Genomic DNA, 22,897 nt, shown 5'->3' on the forward strand with positions numbered 1-22,897 from the left:
GTCCTTATCTAGTATAGAATCAAAAGCATGATCCTTTTTCCATTCCTTTAAATACTTAACATTTTCTGGGTCTTTACTATATATGAACTGAGCATCCTCAGTCATATCAATGTGTAAGGCCACTCACCGTCCACGGGGTCTCCGGCGATCTCCGGGGGAACACACGCGCCGCGTGCGTTCCAGTGCGCATCAGCGCCGCAACTGACGCGGGCGTGCACACGACCTTACGCGCACACGCGCATTGACGCACGCGTATTGACGCACGCGTATTGACGCACGCTGCGCCGGCGTCCTTACACGGAAGGCCTTTAAAAGGCCAAAATAGCTAACCGTCAGTGCTCGGTTATCTTTACCAGCTACCTAGTGTTAGTACCATTTGGAAACCTGTTTATTGACCCTTGCCTGTTTCTTCGACCTGTGAACCTTGCTGCCTGCCTCTACCTGGACCCGTCTGACTACTCTTTTGCCTACTCCACGGTACTTCGTCTCTCGGCCTTCCAGCCTCTCTCCACTGCTGTGCTTCCTGTCTCATCTCCAGGTTAAGCCTCCAGCCTAGTGCGAGGTGCTTGCGGGTGACATTCTCGTCTGACCAGCTCGGCCTGACACAATGGTACCTTTACAATACTTATTTGCCATGATTATTGATTATGTATGGAATTTACCAGGAGCCGCGCCCTTACAGCTCCTTGGGGACAAAAATCTCCTTTTTAATTCCTAGTCACACTTATTCATTCTCTCATTCACACCACAACAGGTTAGAGGTTCAAGGATAAGTAAAGATAAGTACCATAAATTCACAACACCCAATGCTACAACAGTTGGGTGAACGTACGTACATTATGTCACTTAGTTTGACGAACACATCAATACATCCGAGTGTGTCCGGAGCTGTTTTCCCGTAGTCTGTGCGCTCAGGACTATGGACTAAAAACCGGTCCAGACCTCACAAGTAATGTAAGCACCACTATCCAGACTGATAACTGGTCTAGAATCAACATGTAATGCAAACATCACTACTGGACCGGGCGAACTGACTAGTCATGTCACCAGTCTAAGGAATTTATCTCATTGGGCTCCAACCCTTGCATTTAATATGACTACACACCTTCTTGGCTGATGACGACACAGTCCTACAACTCACATGAACTTAATGGTACTTAGAATAGGAAAAAGAGGAGGATAATTCACACATTACCACAAAGAGAGGGAACCAATTTGTATCACTACAGGAGCTATGGACTGTTTACATGCAAGTCAATTAAGGCTAACACATATCACCATAACCGCCTGGACAACCACAGAAACTATGGACTGTTTATGTGACAATCAATTAGGATTGACACACATCACCATAACCCCCTGGACAATCATAGGCACTATAGTTTTTACAGGTCGGTCAATCCTGTCCAACCGTGTATTGTTACAGCATCTAGAAATGCCCTCTCTCCTTAAGGGTCCTATATCCTCACTGATATCCAATTACAACAATAGTACTTTTTCACTTACTTACTTCTGTTACAATTAGTTTCTAAAGATCTAAAGACAAAAATACTTTTGTTTACAATCTACAATTAAGTGCACTTAGGCTGTGTTACTTTAGATTGACATGCAACATAGATCTGTCAGCCTTATGAGCTATGCGAAACTCTAACAGCACTTTAAAACAACATTCAACAAACTTCACAAGAAAGAAAAACACATACGTTACCAGATTCCGTAGGTCCTGGGCACACTATTCTTTGAAATGCGTCACCCGCTCCAAAGCAACCTGCAGCTGGCCTCTCTTTTACGACAATAGGTCAGAGGTCTTTCAGGGGAAAGGGAGAAGTTTGGTCTCCTTGTTGTCCCTTGTACAGATGCTGAGTTGCTTGAAAACGAGATCGTGAATTCTTCCGATTTTCCGAAGGACCAGAATGTGAGGGAAATGTATCTCCCAATTACCAATTAACACCAAATCAGGACCAGGAATCTGGCAAGGTAGTTTATTTCGAAACCGCGGGAGACAAGCCCACAGATGGCCGTTTGCTATCTGCTTCAGGGGTTGTCTAATTTGCTCAACCGAGTGACATAGCATTTATACCTTTCAGGATGTACATTTTGATCATGCATACATTTCCTTATATGTCTCTAAGAACAAGATGTCAGTTACAGTAAATGGTCTCCAATTCTGGTATTTGGATAATCTCTTACATTTACAGTAAACGGTCTCCAATTCTGGTATTTGGATAATCTCTTACAGTTACAGATATTAATAACACTTGTGAGACTGATCATTACGCATATCCTTGACCACTCGTGAAATCTATAAACACTTTTGTATACTTTCGGGAACTTACATGTAGACTCAAAGTATTAACTTTTTGATATCTCAATTTCCCTAACAGTTAATTAGCGCGCATGCGGTAATTACCGCTCTGGATGTGCGTTAATTAGCGCACATGTGGTATTTACCACAGTCTGTGTGCGTTATTTAGCGCGCATACGGAAAATACTGCATGTGCGTTAATTAGCGAGCATGCAAAAAGTAGCGCACACGTTAATGCGCATAGAGTCTTCGCGACTAAAATATCACATGCAGTATCACGCGTAAATTAACGCAATTATGCTTATAGTGAATCGTGCGTTAAGTCGCGAAAATTTAGACGCGATAACATTTTTAACGCACGCTATAAATAGCGCGCGTTTTAACGCACTTTAGTGAATCAGCCCTCTTATTTCTTCTTTTGGTCTTAAATATCACTTATATGCAGATGACATCCAGATATATTTAGACACCCCTGCACTAACCGCTGATGTTAAAACCCAGATTGGTAACTGCCTCCTGGCTATCTCCTCCTGGATGAACAGACGCCAGCTCAAACTTAACCTAGCTACAACAGAGCTCATGGTCTTCCTGCCCAAACCTGGCCCTCCTCCTCCTTTCACCATTACTATTGATGGCATGACCATCAACCCTGTAAATTCTGCACGCTGCCTTGGGGTTATCTTTGACCAGTCACTCTCCTTCTCTAACCATATTAATAACACTTTTTCCTCCGCTATATTGCCAAAATACACCCCTTTCTTTCACAAGTAACAGCTAAAACACTAATACATGCCCTTACCCTTTCCCGCTTAGATTACTGCAATCTCCTACTAACTGGCCTCCCAGACTCTCACCTCTCTCCCCTGCAATCAATTTTAAACTCTGCTGCCAGGAACCTGTTCAGCCTCAATTAAGCTCTCTAGCATGGTTGCCTGTTAAAGGACCAGTAACACAATATTTTTACATTAAACCTATGCCCTCTACACACTTTTATTAGCATATTTAAAACACAGAAATGTTAATAGCATAAGTAGATTTTAAATAAGTAGCATTACCATGTATTCTCAGGGCTCAGGCTGCAGCACTTCAGACAAACGTCCGGTCACTTCCCCCTCTTCCCACTCCCTCTCCCCGTACAATGTCAGCAGTGCGCTCCGCTCACACAGAAATACAAACAGAGCAGGAGATAAGAGGGCCTCCGTCTCCCAACCCTCTCCCTAACCAGTACAAAAAAAAAAAAACCTATAAATAACTTTTAAAGCAGTCTCCTCACGCTCGAAAATGAAGCAAACTAACTTCTGGTTTTAACAGGAAGTCGCCACATCGCCTTTTTTAGCTGTGCCCTATACAGCCAAGGTAATGATTTTTATTGAATAACCACTTATCATATTTAAATTTCGGTCTGTTATATATGTTAGCTAAAGTGTTTAAAATGTATATTTGCAATGTAAAAAAATTGTGTTACTTTTCCTTTAAGCAAAGGATAGCTTACCTTCTGCTAACATTCAAAGCCCTTCACTCCTCTGCTCCTCACTACATTTCTTCACTGGTCTCCCTGCATGTTCCTGGTTGTCTCCTCCGCTCCTCTCAGAGCCTCCGTCTTTTTACACCGTCCACACCCACTGCGCTCTCTCGTCTTAAACCTTTCTATCTCGCTGTTCCTTACCTCTGGAACTCTATCCCTGAATCCCTCCATAGGGAAGCTCACCCACTCTGTTTAAGAAAAAGCCCAGCTGTTACCTTCTGGAGCACTAAAATATTATTTTGCCCAGTCCTGCGCTTAAGGGGAAATGCCCATACCTGATGCACTCTTACCTTCCGGTTTGTGCCTGTATGTTACCCAACCACTTAGATTGTAAGCTCTACGGGGCAGGGACACTCTTCCTACTGTGTCTCATACCACATGGCACTTATATATATATTTATTGTATTTATTTATTATATCACTTGTCCTCCCTGTGTGTAATTTTGTATTCTGTAAGATTGTACAGCGCTGCATACCCTTGTGGCGCTTTATAAATAAAGTTATACATACATACATACCTTCCTTTCCGATTTTGAAACCTGGCTCTCTTTTTTCCTCTGTACTAATGGCCCTGCAATCATCCTTGGGGACTTCAACTCCCACATTGATGATCCCTCGCAACCATGGCCCTCACGTTTTCTCCTCCTAACCTCCTTTGAACTCCAGCAGTGGACAAACACTCTAACTCATAAGGATGGGCACTTTCTGGATTTAGTCATTACTAAAAATGTGTCCCTATCTGATTTTCACAGTGTCCCCTTCCCCTCTCCACCTGGTTACATTTTCAGTCTCTCACTCTCACTCCCAACCTGCTCCTTCCCCCACTGTATTAATTCAAAATACACGTGACACAGACCTCCCGGCATTACCTCACTCTTTCAGGTCCAGTCTCTCCTACTTTAACCAGATGTCTGACCCTGATACCCTTGTTAGAGAGTACAACAGCATACTAGCCTCCACCATTGACTCATGTGCACCCCTTTAGCCTAGGCGTACTCAGGCTCAAAACCCACGCCCCTGGCTGAATGTACAAACCAAATTCTTACGCTCCTGTGCGAGGTCTGCATAACATATGTGGAGGAAATCCTGTACGCAAGCTGACTTTATTCATTATAAATTCCTATTGGCCTGCCTTGTTGACGGCTAAACAGGTATACCACAATACCCTTATAAACAATAATAAATCCAACCCGCGACGCCTGTTTTCTATATTCAATACCCTTCTGCGTCCCTCACAGACTCCATTACCTAACTTTATCTCCCCAGGACTTTGCTGATTTCTTCATGAACAAGGTGGAGTCCACCCGCAATTAGATTCCCCTCTCTACTAATACAAACCAGCTCCTCCTTCCTCAGCCCCCTTCTGCATGTCTTAGTTCTTTTGGTCCTGTAACTGTCTCCGAAGTCTCCCGGCTTCTCTTGTCAGCTCCGCTCACCACTTGCTCTCTTGACCCCATGCCTTCTTCTCTGCTTAAACACTGTGCTGCTGAGCTTACTCCAGTTCTTACTCACATCTTCAACTCTTCTCTGGCTTCTGAAAGTTTCCCCTCTTTGTTCAAATAAGACTGTGTCAAGCCGATCCTTAAAAAGGCTACGTTGGACCCATCCTGCCTCTCTATCTACCGTCCTGTCTCGCTTCTACCAATTGCCTCCAAAATCTTAGATTGTATTGTCTTCTCCCGTATTACTAACTTTCTTAACGCCCATAATTTATTGGACCTGCTGCAATCTGGTTTTCGACCTGTGCATTCTACTTAGATGGCCTTGTGCAGAGTTACAAATGATCTTCAGGTTGCCAAAAGTCACTTTTCTATACTAATCCTCCTCGATCTATTGGCTGCATTTGATACGGTCGACCACTCCCTCCTAATGCAAATTCTGCATTTGATTGGTATCCGTAGTCAGGCTGCATACTGGATCTCTTCTTATCTCTCTAACCGTTCCTTCGCTGTCTCCTATGCAAACAAAACCTCATCACTTAATGTGGCGGTACCCCCAGGCCCATTGTTGTTCTCCCTCTACACACTGTCCTTGGGGGATCTTATCCGTTCATTTGGCTTTAAATATCATCTGTATGCTGATGATATCCAAATTTATTTTTTGACCCCTTCATTAACAGTTGAAGATGAGGCTCAAATCTCTAACTGCCTCCTAGCTATCTCCAATTGAATGAACCAATGCTACCTCAAACTGAATCTAACAAAAACTGAACTAATGATCTTTTCACCTAAGCCTGGTCCTACCCCCCCCCCCCCCCATTTACTATCTCTATTGATGGCACCCTCATCAACCCTGTCAATTTGGCACGTTGTTTGGGGGTGATCTTTGACTCCTGTCTCTCCTTCTCTGACCATATTAACACCACTGTCAAAACCTGTCACTTTTTCTTACAAAATATTGCCAAAATCCATCCCTTTCTTTCTACTGTAACAGCTAGGCTGCTCATGCATGCTCTCATCCTATCCCGACTTGGCCTGTAACCTGCTACTAACCGGCTTCCCTAACTCTCATCTCTCCCCCCTACAGTCTATATTAAACACTGCTGCCAGAATTCTCCTCCTCTCATCCAGGAGAGTTCAGGCCCTTCCCCTGTTAAAGTCCTTATTGTGGCTTCACATTAAACAAACAAAATCTTTCAAACTCCTTCTCCTAATTGTAATAATAAGAATTGCTAAATGTAATATTAATCTTATTCAATTGTATAATACTAATCCATGTTTTTTTTTGTTTTTTTTTGTTTTTTTTTCCATCATTACCTTTTCATTCATAGTCAATTGTAAAATTGTTCTGAATTGTTCATTTGACTTATGTATCTTATTAATCCCGTTTGGGATTTGCTTGTTTCTCAATGATTGTTATATTTGTCTAATCTAATAAATAATAAATTAAAAAAAAAAAAAAACTCCTTCTCTTAACCTTCAAAGCCCTTCATTCCTCTGCTCCTCACTACATCTCTTCCCTTGTGTCTCCATACGTTCCTGGCTGACTCCTCCGTTCCTCGCAGAACTACCACTGCTGTCACCCACCTTAAACCTTTTGCCTTGCTGCCCCTTACATTTGGAATGCCCTCAATGATTTCCTCCGGAGAGAATCCTCCCTCAGTCTTTTTAAAACTAAACTTAAAGACTACCTTTTGGAGCACTCGCACAGCCCCTGATATGGGAAGTAGCACTTATATTGTAGTGTCACCCACTGTGACCTACAGCACTTATATATACAGCCTATTTTGTGTCTGTAAATTACCCTCTCATCTAGATTGTAAGCTCTACGGGGCAGGGACCCCCATCCTCTTGTGTCTTTGACTCTTAACTTATTGCAACTGTATCTTGTATTTATATGTATTTATTGTTATACTTTGTATCTATCTATTATCTTAATAACCCTCTGTTTGTATTAATGTATTCTACTATACAGCGCTGCGTACATAAGTAGCGCTTTATAAATAAAGATATACATAAATACATACAATCACATCATATTTCCGCTTCAATGCCAGCACCTCCATCTCTCCCATTTTACTAGTCAGACTCGTTATACTGTAATACTGGTACCAGTGGGAGAATTTTGCATAAACAGCTTATGGTCCTCCCTGCCATTATTCAGTAAATATTCAGGAAACAGAGTGGTAATTTCCAAAGCTGGGCAAACCCATGTTCTCAAAGCCCAGTATGAGAGTCACCTAGGCATTGTAAATGTGAAAGCCCTTGAAGAAGTTATGTCTGGTGGCCTAAAATGGATGAATGCATTGAAAAATGGGTAAAAAGTTGTGTTTATTGCCAGTCCACTTGCCATGTCCCTGCTAAGGCCGTGGTACATCCATGGGAGGTGACTCAGAGCCCATAGTCCCAGCCACATATAGATTTGGCAGGGCCGTTTCAAGGTCAAACATACTTCATTGTGGTTGATTCCTTTTCCAAATGGTTCCAGTTGCATTTGCAACCACCCATGCAGTCATTCAAGAGTTGCGGATGTTGTTTGCTACACATGGACTTCTAGACACCATTGCATCACATAATGGAGCACAGTTTACATCTTCAGACTTTAGAGCATTTATGGAATGTAGCCTTATTTGTCATGTTACAACAGCACCATTCCATTCATCTTCAAATGGGCAAGTTGAGTGAATGGTCCAGACTACAAAGGATGCATTAAAATGGATAACTAATGGTGACTGGAGTTATAGACTGGCAAAATTTTTGTTGCAGCAGCATATAACCCCTTCCACTTGCACTGGCTGCAGTCTTGCAGAACTTTTGATGAACCGACGGCTTAAAACCTGTTTGGACAGATTGCATCCCGACTTGGCTTATGATTTACAAAATAAACAGGAAGATCAATTCCATAAGAATACACAGACCTCCACAGTGAGGATGTTTGAAGTAGGCAATAGTGTGTACGCCAGAAATTATGGACTGGGCCAAAAATGGATACCAGCAGTCATAGTTGAAGCCATGGGCCCTGGCTTGTGCAAAGTTAAGACTGTGGACGGCCGTGTCATTCGAAGACACTGAGGGTAACCATGGCCAGTCTGGATTAAAAAGTGAATGAACTCCTCTAACTTTCCTAGAGGAAGAAATATCTGCGGCTGAACAGACAGCAGATGTATCTGAGAGGGTACACGTAAACACTGAGGCCAATCCACAAAAAGGTTATCAGTGTCCCGGTGGAGCTGCCCAGAAGGGTCACTCAAAGGCCCCACTACCTAGAGGATTATGTTATCTAGGAGGGGTGTTGTGTATTGACTGTTAATGTATGATCACTAGATGGTGCTGTTACATGTAAAAATGGATGTGTGTCATCCTGTTCTGCTAGTAATTGTTCCCCCTAGCAATTGCCTTTCTATCCTCTTCTTTCTCCCAACTTGTTGGCAGTTTTGCTCTATGTAAAGCTTGTTCCACTACCAGCGGCCTCTTTTATAATACTGAGTCCAGAATAAAATAATTTGATGACCATTCGAAGATAACAATTCTGTGAATCCATTTTTCGTAGGTCTAAATATGGATATCACTTACAGGATTGTCATGTACACATAGGGGCTACTGGGAGTAGCAGATAGGAATATTTACATACTAGTCTTATCATCAAGTTAACATTTTATGGTCTTTAATTTCATTTTACACTGGCTGATTATTACAGCTGATTGAACAAAACCAAATCTGTACAAAGGTGGCAGCCTCCATTAGCTCCTGATATTAACAACTGATTCTACATTTGCCTTTGCTCTTCTTAGATAGCAGGCAAGGTCCTTTCACTATTGACTTGGTTACTTGTGGAACAATTATTTTAAATGTTTGTATAGAAAGGGACAACCTTTAGGTTCAAATATTAAAAACCCTAACACAGCCTTAATATTTTGCATTCAATATAATTATGCATAATCTTAAATTCTAATAAATTCATATAAACTTGTGGCATGCAAAAACCATCATAAATTCATCAGAATGATATTATGCTACATTTCATTATTATGTTGGTGGGCCAACAAATAAGGCTAAAGTTAAAATAATAAGTAAATCTATAACATCTGTATGCGCCACCCATATTAGTTACCAGCCACAAAAGTAAATAAAATCAACTATTGATTCAATGCAGATTATAATCTTATCTTTGAACAGCACCATCCGACATTGGGGATTTGAATAATAAACAAAGCCAAAGTCCTCAGGGGATATAATGTCAGGAGAGAAAGAGAAGCAACTGGTTCTTTTTTAGAAACCCCACTGGAAATCTAGCCCACTGAACTTAATCTTCCCTGACCTTCCTGTCTAACTAATAAGGATGGTCAATTCTTCCCATCATATGTTAGACTGCTGGGTGACCAAAGGTTTATATTAGTGAAGTAAGTGAAGTCAGTGAAGTAATCAAACAAAGTTCATAAATATAGACATTGCATTTGAACCATTCATAATTTTCAGAGCCCCGGTGGCTATCTACTAGTTTATGTATAAAACTTAAAATGCTTAGTAATGAGCTCAAAATCAAAACACTCATCCTCCTGGGATTAACTGGTAATAATAGATAACACAAATTATGCAAGTCAGGTTGGGCCAAGTTAGAGTTATGAGCTGTACCCTTACCTCCAAGGGTGTTTTTTGGTCCTTTTGAATTTTAAAATTTAATTTAATTTAATGTAGCCCATGAAACCATAATATATGGTAAAATCCACTCACAAAAGCAATTATTTACAAGCAACAATGACAGACATTCATTACAAAAATAACTTCATTACCATGCCATGTAGAGGACACCTTACCAGATCTTGGTTCATAAATCTGAGTTGGCGGCAGTTATATCTTAGGGTATTTTTTTAAATAAAATATAATGAATAATGCATAATGCGAACTACTGGATATAGTACTTCTTTGATAGTCAAGTACATTTTTGCATAACCTTATATCATACACTGCACACTGGAAACATACTTAATACATATATACTAAACCTTTGTAAGCATGTTGTACCTTGCTCAACTCCTCCAAGTAACAATCAATAAAATCACGTGGCTCTCCAGGTAGCCTGGATCTTTTGTGTTCCTCCAAAATGCTTCTTAGGAATCCAAAAATTATCTCCAAATTTTGAAAAATTTTCCTGTGTGGCAGGGGCAGGTAATGGATAAAGCCAAATGTATTGTACAACTAGAAACATAAAGTATGTAAATAACGTAAGCGAATCAGGCAGTCACATAAGCACAAGTTAAACCATAAATGCAGTTTCATATCAATACATGTATGGGTGTATTTTTAACATTGGAGACAAACATCAACAGTGGTGTTGCCCATAGCAACCAATTAGATCTTTTCTTTTGTTCTCTAAAGGTCCCCATACACTATAAGATCCGCTTGCTTGGCGATGTCGCCAAGCGAACGGATCTTCACCCGATATCCCCACCTACGGGTGGGCGATATCGGGTAGCAAGTACCTAAAAAAAAAAATAATCCGATCGTTTGGCCCTGGGGCCAAACAATCGAATTACATTTGCGGCCATGGGGCAGTTGGTTCAGGGACCGCATCAACGAGCCGATGCGGTCCCCAAACCGTCTGGATTTTCTAACCTGGCCAATCAAGATCTGGCCAATTTCAGGCCAGATATCGGTCGGCCAGGCTGCTCGGTTCTGCCCATACACGGGCTGTAGCTCTAGCTACAAGCTAATGACTGGGCGCCATGATTTTTATCTTTAGTAAAAGATATTTATTTTATGAACCTAAAGAAATATTAGCTAAGAATCTGCTAAGAAAAGATAGACTGCCCACTGTAGCACAGGTATGCTAATTTGGATACCCTTGTTGATTCATTCTGGCTCTTCACACCTAGCCAGACAGTCTGACTTCAGTGTCATTTAGGGGGTATTTGTGAATTACCCCCTACCATGAGGGGTTTCCTTCAAATGTGGATTCCAAGCAGACTTTCTAAATTGAAAACTTAACCCATTATATGCTGAGCCTTACTGCTCCAACATGACAGGACATATGATAGTTTCTTATTTTGGTAGCAAACATAGACAACCCTTTTTCTAACCACAGGAAGCATGTTTATGGAGTAGTGAAAAATACCCCAATATACTACAAACTGCATTGCTTTCACACTACACCACATAAAGTAATTCATATGATGTGCAAAGACTTTAAAGGAGAATATATCCCTAAAAATGAATATAGCTAGAAATGCCATATTTTATATATTGAACCTACTGCACCAGCCTCAAGTTTCTCAGCTTCTCTATAGTAGCAATGATCCAGGCCTTTACAGTTGTCACAGGACCTCCCCATCTTGAATATAATAAGAAGTGTCAATGGTTAGTGTGCTCTGAGCAGCTTTTGAGAAACTAAGCTTAGGGGCTTCTGCAAATATCAAGCAGAAAATGAGGCTGGCCTGTCATATAAGCTGATACAGAACTGATGATTACTGCACCGGGCTGCCATGTAATGTAAAAGTGAGTAAATGACCAACCAGCCTTATATTATGACATGCCTATTTCATATGTACAGTATATCATGAGCCAGTTTCTAAGCTCAGTAACTGACAGCAGCACATGGCATGCACTGTGAATCAGCAGAAAAAAGATAGGGGGCTATATAATGTACATTTATAGCCCCCTATCCTACTTCTTTAGTTAAGCTTTAGTTCTCCTTTAGGGCTCATCAGCAAATGCAGCACATGTGCAAAGTGATGAAATGGACACAAAACTCAGCATTCATTGATTTTATTGTTTTTTTTTTACTTTTTATTGCTTAACTTTCTATCCAGTCCATCTATAAATTATATAACAGTCATTTTCTCATATCGATCCCTGGTTACTAAGGCAAACTAGTAGCAGATTAATGCTGAAATTCCAAACTGGAGAGCTGTGGATCAAAAAGTAAAATAAAAGTAAAGTAAAAACTACCAATAACAAAAAATGAAGACCAATTGCAAATTGTAACAGCAATAGCACTCTATACAACATACTAAAAATTAATTTACAGTTGAACAGCGCCTTTAAGGCTGTGCATCAAAAGTGGTGCTATTCCAACACAAATGCAGAGTAAATAGAGTGTGCTGCAACTTGTGTGCTATTTACTAAAATTAATGCAAACTGATTTATTGTATTATTACATTGTATTATTACATTCTGTGTTGTTCTGGTGGATGCAACAATTTTTCACATGCCCTTGGTATTAAATATAACCCTAGGAATTCTAATGATAACCTCTTTGAAGTGTTCCTAAAGGAGAACTAAAGCTTGACAAAGAAATAGGGTGGAAATTCTGCACCTTATGTTTTGGGGTTCTGTACAAGCCCAGCTTTAGAAGTAAAGTCCTGTGCCTCTGAAGGCTCCCTTGTAACTCCAACACTGCTGTGCTCCAAAAGCTGATGTAATTAATTAAGCTACTCAACAGCTGCCTAGAGCACAGTGAGCATGTGTAATGTCACTGGCACTCTAACAAAATCCAAAATGGTGAGATCCTGTGACAACTCTGTAGGCCTGCAGCCTGGAGCAGTTATTAAAATGCTGAACCTTCGGGCAGTACATTTATTATATTAAATGGCATTATTATTATTATTATTATTATTATTGTACATGGCATTAATTATTATTATTATTTGGCATTCCTAGCCATATTTGTTTTATCTCTGGTGCTACAGTTTAAACAGAACCATTGCAGAGAGCAGCAGCCAATTGAGCATATATTTTTGTCAATAATTCCTGCTCATTTTCCATTTGCTGCAACTCTGCACTATGGGAGTGCCCATGGAGAACAAGCTCATGTACAAAACAATTGCTACAAAAAAACCCAAGTGTGTACCGCAAAGTTGCTTATTTTGTTCTATAATGACAAAATAATCACTCTTTGTTTCTGACTTCGAATCCTCTTTAACTTAATATTATCATTGATGTAATAATACATAAATTATATAATATTATAATATTATATTAAGCCCATTCTTTTTGTTCCTTTCTCTACTTATAGATCTTGCAGGTTGGTTATAACTTTTTTTTTTCATAATAATTGTAATCATGGGGTTAACACAAGATTCCAAGCTTTTCTATAAATATTCCTTGGTTCACAACATAATGTGCCATCACCTTTGAATGCATTGTGATGTTTTGAATAAAGTTCTCTGTCTAGCCACCGGAAAGCACTGAGTAATGAATGAAACATGATGAAAAAATCTTATTTCTTATATCTCTTTTTAATAATGAATTAACTCAATTCTATCCAGACTTTTTACTATCTGGTATTAACTTTTTATTAATTCCTGATTGCACTCTCTGTGCATGAGCTCCCTGAAAGAAAACCTTACTTCAGTTTATATTACTGAAATTTTTATATTTGATGAGGGTGGGGTATATATTATACAGGAAAAGTTACTTGTTTCTAATACCTGAATGGTTAGAAGTCACTCTCAATACTTTGTTTTTATATAAAAAATGGGTTGCACTGTAATAGTTATTTGTGTGCCTAATATTTTATCATGATTTTAGTCATAATCCTGTGCCATTTCTTTGTTGAGCCATAGATGTATTTATATATTTTTGCAAAGTTACTTGCAAAGCTTCGAAAAACACTGACTTTAGACTTAGCAATAACATATACATTGTCCTACCACTTATACAAAGCTCCTTTCCACTATGATACAACTGTTCTTTACAGAAAGAAGATGCTTCCACGTTGCTAATTTCATCCAGAGATGGCTCTCCGACAGTGGTTTTGTGTGTTTTTTTATGCTCAGTGGAGCATAGTGAGACATGGCAAAATTCTAGTGCAGATTTTCAAACATTTTTCCACTGAAAAAATTGTGAAACTATACTGGGCAGTGGGAAATCATACAGGACACTTCTGTTTCCTGTAGTTGTCCAAAGTTGCTTCCCAGGGAAAGTTTGGGCTACCAAACCAAAGCAATGTGTATGTTTTCCCACCGCCAATTTACATTATTACTGGTGGGTAAGCTTCGCGGTTGAGAGACAATAAAATTCTGCATGTGTAGAATCCAGGGGGTACAGCCCACCTCACTTTGATGGATTCTGTTCTCAAGCTAGCCTTGATCACTATTAACCTGGCACTGAGGGCAGAGCCACCTGTTTGACTGAAACCAAATAAGCCAAATAACCTACTGATTGTTCTGCCAAACACTCTGTTAACACCTTAGATTTAATGGAACAGTAACACCAAGAAAGAAAGTTTTTATATTTATCTAAATATAATGTACTGTTACCCTGCTCTGAGAAAAAATGTGTTTGGCTCAGAAAAATATAGTTTATATAAATAAGCTGTTGTGTAACCACGGGGGAAGCCATTCAAGCTGAATAGGGAAAAAATGCACACATTAATACAACAAAAAACTGTTCACTTTGATTTTAAGATCACAAGGAGTATGATTGTTACATTTTGGGCTTTTCTTTGGACCATAAAAACCTGCAAATTTTCTCAAAGTATCATTGTTGACACCATACTAAAATGAAGATGAAAAATGAGCGTTTTCGATGGCAATTGCTCTGGTGGTCTCATCCTTATAAAAACATTCCTACCTGTGCCCAGATACTTGAGGCCAGCTTCATATTTTCATGCACATAGTAAAGTACATTGCGTAATGTGGAATCATGGTAGTCATAGCGCCTCCCAAATACAACTGAGCAGATAATGTTGGATACAGCATTATCAAGGACAAAGTGTGGTTCCAAGAGAGAATCTATAAAATAAATTAAAATGAAAAAAAAGTATATAAAAACAATTGTTCCACAACAGTTCACATTACAGGAGGTGTGGATTTACTACCAAATTGCATGGGGAGACTGCCTGCATATGTCTTACCCTGGTAACAAATAAATGAAAAAGGATAAAAATGTAGTTTACTCCATTGTGGTGTGCACTGAAACTTTATTTTGAACTAATGCTATGTACTATATTCACCTACTATAGTGTTGTCTTTAGGTCGGTTATATACAGAGTGCTTACTATGTACCTGCACCTGTAAATCATGGGATTCCAGGTAAGGTCTAATAGCATTTTCCCTTTTCATAGTTGGTACATTAAGACACTACTTGCTGAGGAGCCGGCTGTGGCAGTTTCCTTTTATCAAGAAATTAGCACACAACCACAAAACTGTAATCTAAATATACTATAGTCAACACCAGTAATCCTAAACCAGTGGTTCATGAGCAACATGTTGCTCACTGTCACCTTTGATCTCAGTGGCATCAAAATAGGTGTCCATTTTTAAATTTCTGGCTTGAAGACAAGTTTTGGAAGGACATAGACACAGATTTACTCCAAGAAAAGCATCTTGCAGGCTAGCAGTCCACATGGGGCTACCAAATAGACAACCACACTCCTTATTTGGCCAATAAACGTCTTTTGTACTTGTGTTGCTCACTAACACTTTTTACATCTGAGTGTGTCTCATAAGTAAAAAAAGGTTGGGGATCCCTGGTCTATACCATATGTCATCCTTAACAGACAGTATTTAAATGTTAAATAAAAATGGTACCTTCAGAACGAATACTTAACCAACAGATAATTTATATAATAATAAGTACCCTATTAAAGAATCTCACAAAATCACCATATACTGTACATCAGTTAGCTTGAGTTACCATATTGTGAATTCTTATATCATATTTTCAGTTTTGTATTATCCAATGGCTCATACTATTAAAAAAATAGATTCTTCATGAAAAGGCTTTATTTATATGAACAATGTTTTACATATGGGCTATTTTATGTGATTTATTTTAATAGAGACATGCAATGTTTAGGGCTATATTTTCCCTATATTTTCCCTAATTAATTAAGAGAGTATTAGGAAAATAAATTGCTCTATATTTGGATATTTGCATATATTGATAGGAATATATATATATAGATATATATATATATTCCTATCAATATATGCAAATATCCAAATATAGAGCAATTTATTTTCCTAATACTCTCTTAATTAATTAGGGAAAATATAGGGAAAATATAGCCCTAAACATTGCATGTCTCTATTAAAATAAATCATATATATATATATATATATATTGTGAGCGATGCAATGGAAAAGGTCATTGTTTGGTGTATTTCCACCAGTGTTAATAGTGGGATACAAATGGCCCAAGGTAAAATGCCTGGTTTTACAGCAGGTAATGCTGTGTTGGAGTAAATCTCCCTTTAAGGTTTGATTTGGCCAGCTGTAGGGAGCTGCCTCATTAGGCTGCAGGTGAGCAGCCAATAAAAGGGCTGTGTGATTACACAGGGGGTTGGAGTTGGAATTGAATGCTGACTGAGTGAAGGTCACTCTCAGAGCAGGGCACAGAGCAGGAGGGCTGCCTGTGTTAGAAACTCCCAGAGGAGCTGGGGGTGCCACTTGCCACTGCAGGGAGCAGAGGGAGTTTTGACCAAACGGATGAGTGCTGAGAGGGCTCAGCAAGGCTTACTGTGAAGCCTGAGTGTTCCAGAGTGTGGAACTAACCCTGGAAGGTGAGAACCCTGAAGGAGGGACATGTCATAACACTGAACTGTTTATGAACTTATGTCTTTATGTTTCTGTTGGGAAGAACTGGCCCTAAATAAACCTGAGTTTTGCTTGAAGACTTGGTGTCCCTGTCTCTATGCTCCAGATCCTCTGCATGTCTGCCTGCCTACCATTGCTAATTCCCCCAAAATTGCATGTACAGGCATTCAGCATGTCACATATGGTGGAGGATGCGGGCACTAAGGAGCTGTTAAAGAGACATACACGTTTAAAGGGCTACGGAGCGTTTCCCTAAGAGACTGAGACAAAATGGCGCCAGTGAGTGACTGGTTTGCTGAAGGCAAAAGTATGTGGTGAAGTGTGTTGAGACACCCACAGCCAAAAAGCGAGTGTAGCAGGGTGCTACAGGAGCTGCGAGACTGGCAGCAGCGGTTTAATGCCAAGTTTCTGCAACAGCGGTGTGTGGACTTGCAACAGATGGCAAAGGAAGTGACGGAGACTTCGCGAGTGGCAAAGGTGGTCGCTTCATCTGGATGCAAGCCAGGAAAAGCATTCCAAAGAGGTTTTGAAAAAGGCCAAAGAGATGGTGCCCCAAGGTTGGAGCCTGTGCAGGTGGCACAAGTGCAGCATGCCAAGGAGAGAGGCAGTGCTGGTTTCACAGTCTGGTCTGGAAAGGTTGGCCAGAGTTCATCCCCAGCAGTTCCAGAAAGTATACCCTACAGGAATGGTAAGACTGTTCTTAAAGGGGTGGTGCAAAGGGAACGGTATGCTGGTGGGGTGAAGGACTGGGACTGTGTGCTTAAAGGCAAGGTCCTGAGAGCTGAGGTACGGCAAGAGTTAAGTGCATGGGCAGAGTGCACTGTGTCTCTTAAAGGGAAGGTTGAAAAATCAATTGATGTAAAAGTGGATGGGATCCAATTATGGGTTACACTGGATGCTAAGTTACCCACGTCTAAGGTTTTGCATGAAACCCTGATGTTTGTTTTATCCCCGCAAGAGATCCCAAAGATACAAGAGCTTCCTAATAAACCAACTGTCTGTGTGACTTTTGAAACAACAAGAGGGACAGTTGACCACTCACTTGTGGTTGTTGAGGACATTGATGTGGAAATTATTCTGGGAACAGACTTTCCCCTGTTCTGGAAATTATGGGGGAATGACAAATCTTTGGTTGAGGGGCAAACAAACCAGTTGGCTAATGTTTGTTCTATGCAAAATGTTAACTGTAATTCTGCTGAGAAATGTCCAGATGTGAGTAATGAAAGTGTGACTGTGGGGTGTGAGGTAACACCCATGGTACAAAGTTTAGGGGTGACCCCTGGTATTAATGTTCCCCTAGAGAGGGTGAATGAGGTAATTCACAGTGGGAAACAACTGAATGTAAAGGAGGAATGTTTGCAAGAAGATTTCTTAAGTAAAAAGTGTGCTAGCGTTATGCCTGAGGTAAAGGGAGTAGGGGTGCCCCCCTATGTAAATGGGTCCCTAGCAGGTGTGACTGACGCAGTGAGTGTAAACTGCTCTGAGTCTGTTAAAACAGAACAAAATGTTACCTGTGTGTGAATGGTAATGATTGTGCAGCTATGTTGCAAAAAGATGTTGCAACTGATGCAAATGAGAGTCTGCATGTAGAACTGCTGAGCAAAGTGTGCTCAAGTTCTTCAGTGAACAAAGGGTTAAAGCCATGTGTTGAGAGTAACTCTTTGTTGCCCAGCCGCAGCTCATCTCCTGAAGGTCTTAAAGGGGATGAGTGTACTAATGAGCAATCTCTGTCAACTGCTATAGCTAGGTTGACTGAGCTAATTGAAAGGGAAAGGTGCTCCCACTGTTATGTTACTGGGCATGTTACTGCTAACTGTCCTGTATATGCGGCAATGGAAAGGTCACTAGAAGCCTATAAGGAGTGCTGGGGAAGTAAGGCACTTGGAAGTGAGTTCAGTGAGAAGTCAGGTGAACTTCCTGCACTTAATAAAGGTCATGCTGTGTGTGTGAACAGAGCTGATGGCGATATTGAAGTAAAAATGGGTAACATGGCAGTGAATGGTGGTAAGCCAAACAGTGTGTCTGAGGAGGTAAATGAGGATAAGGTAAAACTACCTCTTGATTCTGTGTGTGAGGATGTGTCGGCCACAGAACTGGTCTCCAGTGAGCTGAATTGTGTGAGAGTGGAAACACAATGTGCTGGAGAGAAAAATGTCATGACTGAAAACTGTGCTTTGCTACCTGAAGGGTTAATGCAAAGTGAGAATGTTTCCCTGTTGGGTGGTTTTGAGTCCACCTGGGAGTGCCTTAAAGGTGAGGTGAAAGACAAGCCCTGCACCATGTATGACTTGTCTGAGAGTGTGTGCAATGTGGAACCAGTAAATTGCACCTATTGCTATGCCCCAGGTCATACTGCTGACTCTTGTGCTTTTGAGCGGTCTGCCACTGTAGCTGCCCAGCTGGTGGAGACAATGGAACGGTACTTTAAAACTAAAGAGTCATTGTGTGCGCAAGATGATGCAGGTGGAGGTTCCCATTCTATTAATAGCAAACTCTTAGAGGTACCCGAGGAGACAGGTGAATGGGTTGAGCTGACTGAGTGTCCAGTTTTGAGTGAAAACGGAACTGAGTGTTCCGAGGTAAGTGGCAGCCACATTGCCAATGAGAGTAAGCCAGATGGAATGACTGTGGAGGAAAGGGGAGTTACTTTGAAACTTCCCCCTAATCAGTGCTGTGAGGTTCTGGGCACCCCAGATTCTGTCTGCAGTAACATAGTAACATAGTTAACATAGTAACATAGTAAGTTGGGTTGAAAAAAGACATACGTCCATCAAGTTCAACCATAATGCCTATATATAACCTGCCTAACTACTAGTTGATCCAGAGGAAGGCAAAAAACCCCATCTGAAGCCTCTCTAATTTGCCACAGAGGGGAAAAAATTCCTTCCTGACTCCAAGATGGCAATCGGACCAGTCCCTGGATCAACTTGTACTAAGAGCTATCTCCCATAACCCTGTATTCCCTCACTTGCTAAGAATCCATCCAGCACCTTCTTAAAGTTATATAATGTATCAGCCAGCACGACTGATTCGGGGAGGGAATTCCAGAACTTCACAGCTCTCACTGTAAAAAATCCTTTCCGAATATTTAAACGGAACCTCCCTTCTTCTAAATGAAGTGGGTGTCCTCATGTCCGTTGGAAGGACCTACTGGTAAATAAAACATTAGAAAGGTTATTATATGATCCCTTTATATATTTATACATAGTTATCATGTCACCTCTTAAGCGCCTCTTCTCCAGTGTAAACAGACCCAACTTGGCCAGTCTTTCTTCATAACTGAGACTTTCCATACCCTTTACCAGCTTAGTTGACCTTCCCTGGACCCTCTCTAACTCAATAATGTCCCGTTTGAGCACTGGAGACCAAAACTGAACAGCATATTCTAGATGGGGCCTTACCAGTGCTCTGTAAAGGGGAAGAATAACCCCCTCCTCCCATGAATCTATACCCCTTTTAATACAGCTCAAAACCTTGTTTGCCCTTGCAGCTGCTGCCTGGCATTGCTTGCTACAGCCAAGTTTATTATCTACAAGGACTCCAAGGTCCTTCTCCATTATGGATTTGCCTAGTGCAGTCCCATTAAGGCTATATGGGGCTTGCATATTTTTACATCCCAGGTGCATGACCTTACATTTATCCACATTAAATCTCGTCTGCCACTTAGCTGCCCAGATTGCCAGTTGGTCAAGATCCTGCTTGTGATGAATCAAGTGAATGCGGAATGTCTTAAAGGCAAAGTAATGAGGTCTTTGCCAAATGCTGTGGAAGGAGATGTTCACACAGAAAATGTGAGCCTGGCAGAGAGTGTTAATCCAAGTAATACAAAATGTGTGCTGGATGTGAACAGTGAGTGTGTGCCAAGCTGTGTGACACAAAACAGTGTACAAGAAGTGACAAATGCTACCAGAGGGCAGGGTGCATCTGGGGAGCTAGAGCTTGAAGGCAAAGACAAACATTTGCAAGAAAACACAGTGTTGCAGGCTGAAGAAAAGCCCACTGTAAGTTTTGAAAGCAAGACTGAGTATAAAATGCAGAGGGTGCATGATTGTGACAAAGATGTGTGTCTGACAGTGTGGGTACCAGTCTGGCCACTGTTTCTTCCCCATTTAAGGAGAAACAGGAGAAGAAAGTTTGTGTGGCTTCTCCCATAGAAACACATGTGTTTGATCCCAATGATAGAACTCTAGGGGGAAAGCTTGAGATAGAAATTCCTTTAAGAGAAAGATAGTTTCTATTGGGGTTGCAAGGTGTTTCGCCCCTGGGTCAAAACAAAGGGGGGGGGGGGATACGTGAGCGATGCAATGGAAAAGGTCATTGTTTGGTGTATTTCCACCAGTGTTAATAGTGGGATACAAATGGCCCAAGGTAAAATGCCTGGTTTTACAGCAGGTAATGCTGTGTTGGAGTAAATCTCCCTTTAAGGTTTGATTTGGCCAGCTGTAGGGAGCTGCCTCATTAGGCTGCAGGTGAGCAGCCAATAAAAGGGCTGTGTGATTACACAGGGGGTTGGAGTTGGAATTGAATGCTGACTGAGTGAAGGTCACTCTCAGAGCAGGGCACAGAGCAGGAGGGCTACCTGTGTTAGAAACTCCCAGAGGAGCTGGGGGTGCCACTTGCCACTGCAGGGAGCAGAGGGAGTTTTGACCAAACGGATGAGTGCTGAGAGGGCTCAGCAAGGCTTACTGTGAAGCCTGAGTGTTCCAGAGTGTGGAACCAACCCTGGAAGGTGAGAACCCTGAAGGAGGGACATGTCATAACACTGAACTGTTTATGAACTTATGTCTTTATGTTTCTGTTGGGAAGAACTGGCCCTAAATAAACCTGAGTTTTGCTTGAAGACTTGGTGTCCCTGTCTCTATGCTCCAGATCCTCTGCATGCCTGCCTGCCTACCATTGCTAATTCCCCCAAAATTGCATGTACAGGCATTCAGCATGTCACAATAAAAAAAATAAAATATATATAAATATAATATATATATATATATATATATATATATATATATATATACGAGAGATGCAATGGAAAAGATCATTGTTTGGTGTTTTTTCCACCAGTGTTGAAGGTGGGATACAAGTAGTACCAGGTAAAATGCCTGGTTTTGCTGCAGGTAATGCTATAGGTCCTTGGAGTTAATGGAGAGAGAGCAGGAAAGACCCTCCATTCTGAACTCCAGTTAACGTTTTCAGTTGGCCAGCTGTAGGGAGCTGCCTGATTAGGCTGCAGGTGAGCAGCAAATAAAAGGTCTGTGGGTTTACACAGTATGGGGGTTGAGTTGGAGGTTGATTCTTGACTCAGAAGGTCACTCTCAGTGTGGGGCACAGGACAGGAAGGTTCCCTGTGTCAGGAACCCTCAGAGGAGCTGGGGGAGCCACCTGCCACTGCAAGGAGCAGAGGGAGTTGTGACCAGGCGGATGAGTGCTGAAAGCTAGGCTTAAGGTGAAGCATGAGTGTGAGTCACTGTGGACGTGTGAAAGTCACTGGGGACAGTGAGAAACCCCGTAAAGGTTCCAGAGTGTGTAAGTAGCCCTGGAAGGTGAGAGCCCTGCAGAAGAGACAAACAATAATCCTGAACTGTTTGTGAACTGACTTATGTTTATGTTGGGATTAATTGGCCCTAAATATACCTGTGTTTTTGCCTGAAGAAGTCGTGTCCCTGTCTCTTTTGCTCCAGATCCTCTGCATGCCTGCCACCATTGCTAATTCCCCCAAAAATTACGTGTACAGGCAGTCAGCATGTCCCAATATATATATATATATATATATATATATATATATATATATATATATATATATATATATATTTGGTATCATCCTTTTACCCCTGCTGTTTCTTACCAGATAGTTGTTCCCGCCCTCCATTTTCTTGCTGTAACTCCCCCTTTGGTTTAGTGTGTTATGAAGTGACTGCAGTGTGTGTAAGCTGTGTAACTTCATTAGAAATTTACCTATGGTAAAGTCTCTATGTTTATACCCTTGCTACCTTGAAGCATAAAGAAGCATTGGAAAACACCTCTGGAGTCTTTATTCATTGAGTAAGCTATCTGTTAAGGTGATCATTCAACCTGCTGCACTCATCCTCACAGACTG

At 41.0% G+C, this 22,897-nt stretch overlaps 1 protein-coding gene across 1 annotated transcript in view; it reads right to left on the bottom strand.

The window, feature by feature from the left end:
- Nucleotides 1–22,897, bottom strand: part of cyp2j2 (cytochrome P450 family 2 subfamily J member 2) — a 120,346-nt gene that overhangs the window by 68,951 nt on the left and 28,498 nt on the right. The window contains exons 4-5 of the mRNA XM_031900740.1: nt 14,840–15,000; nt 10,292–10,465 (exon numbers count right to left, since the gene is read on the bottom strand). Coding sequence (XP_031756600.1) covers nt 10,292–10,465; nt 14,840–15,000 — 335 coding nt within the window. The remainder of the gene's footprint in view (nt 1–10,291; nt 10,466–14,839; nt 15,001–22,897) is intronic.

This window comes from Xenopus tropicalis, chromosome 4 (assembly GCF_000004195.4).
Source record: "Xenopus tropicalis strain Nigerian chromosome 4, UCB_Xtro_10.0, whole genome shotgun sequence".
In the NCBI taxonomy this organism is placed as follows: Eukaryota; Metazoa; Chordata; class Amphibia; order Anura; family Pipidae; genus Xenopus; species Xenopus tropicalis.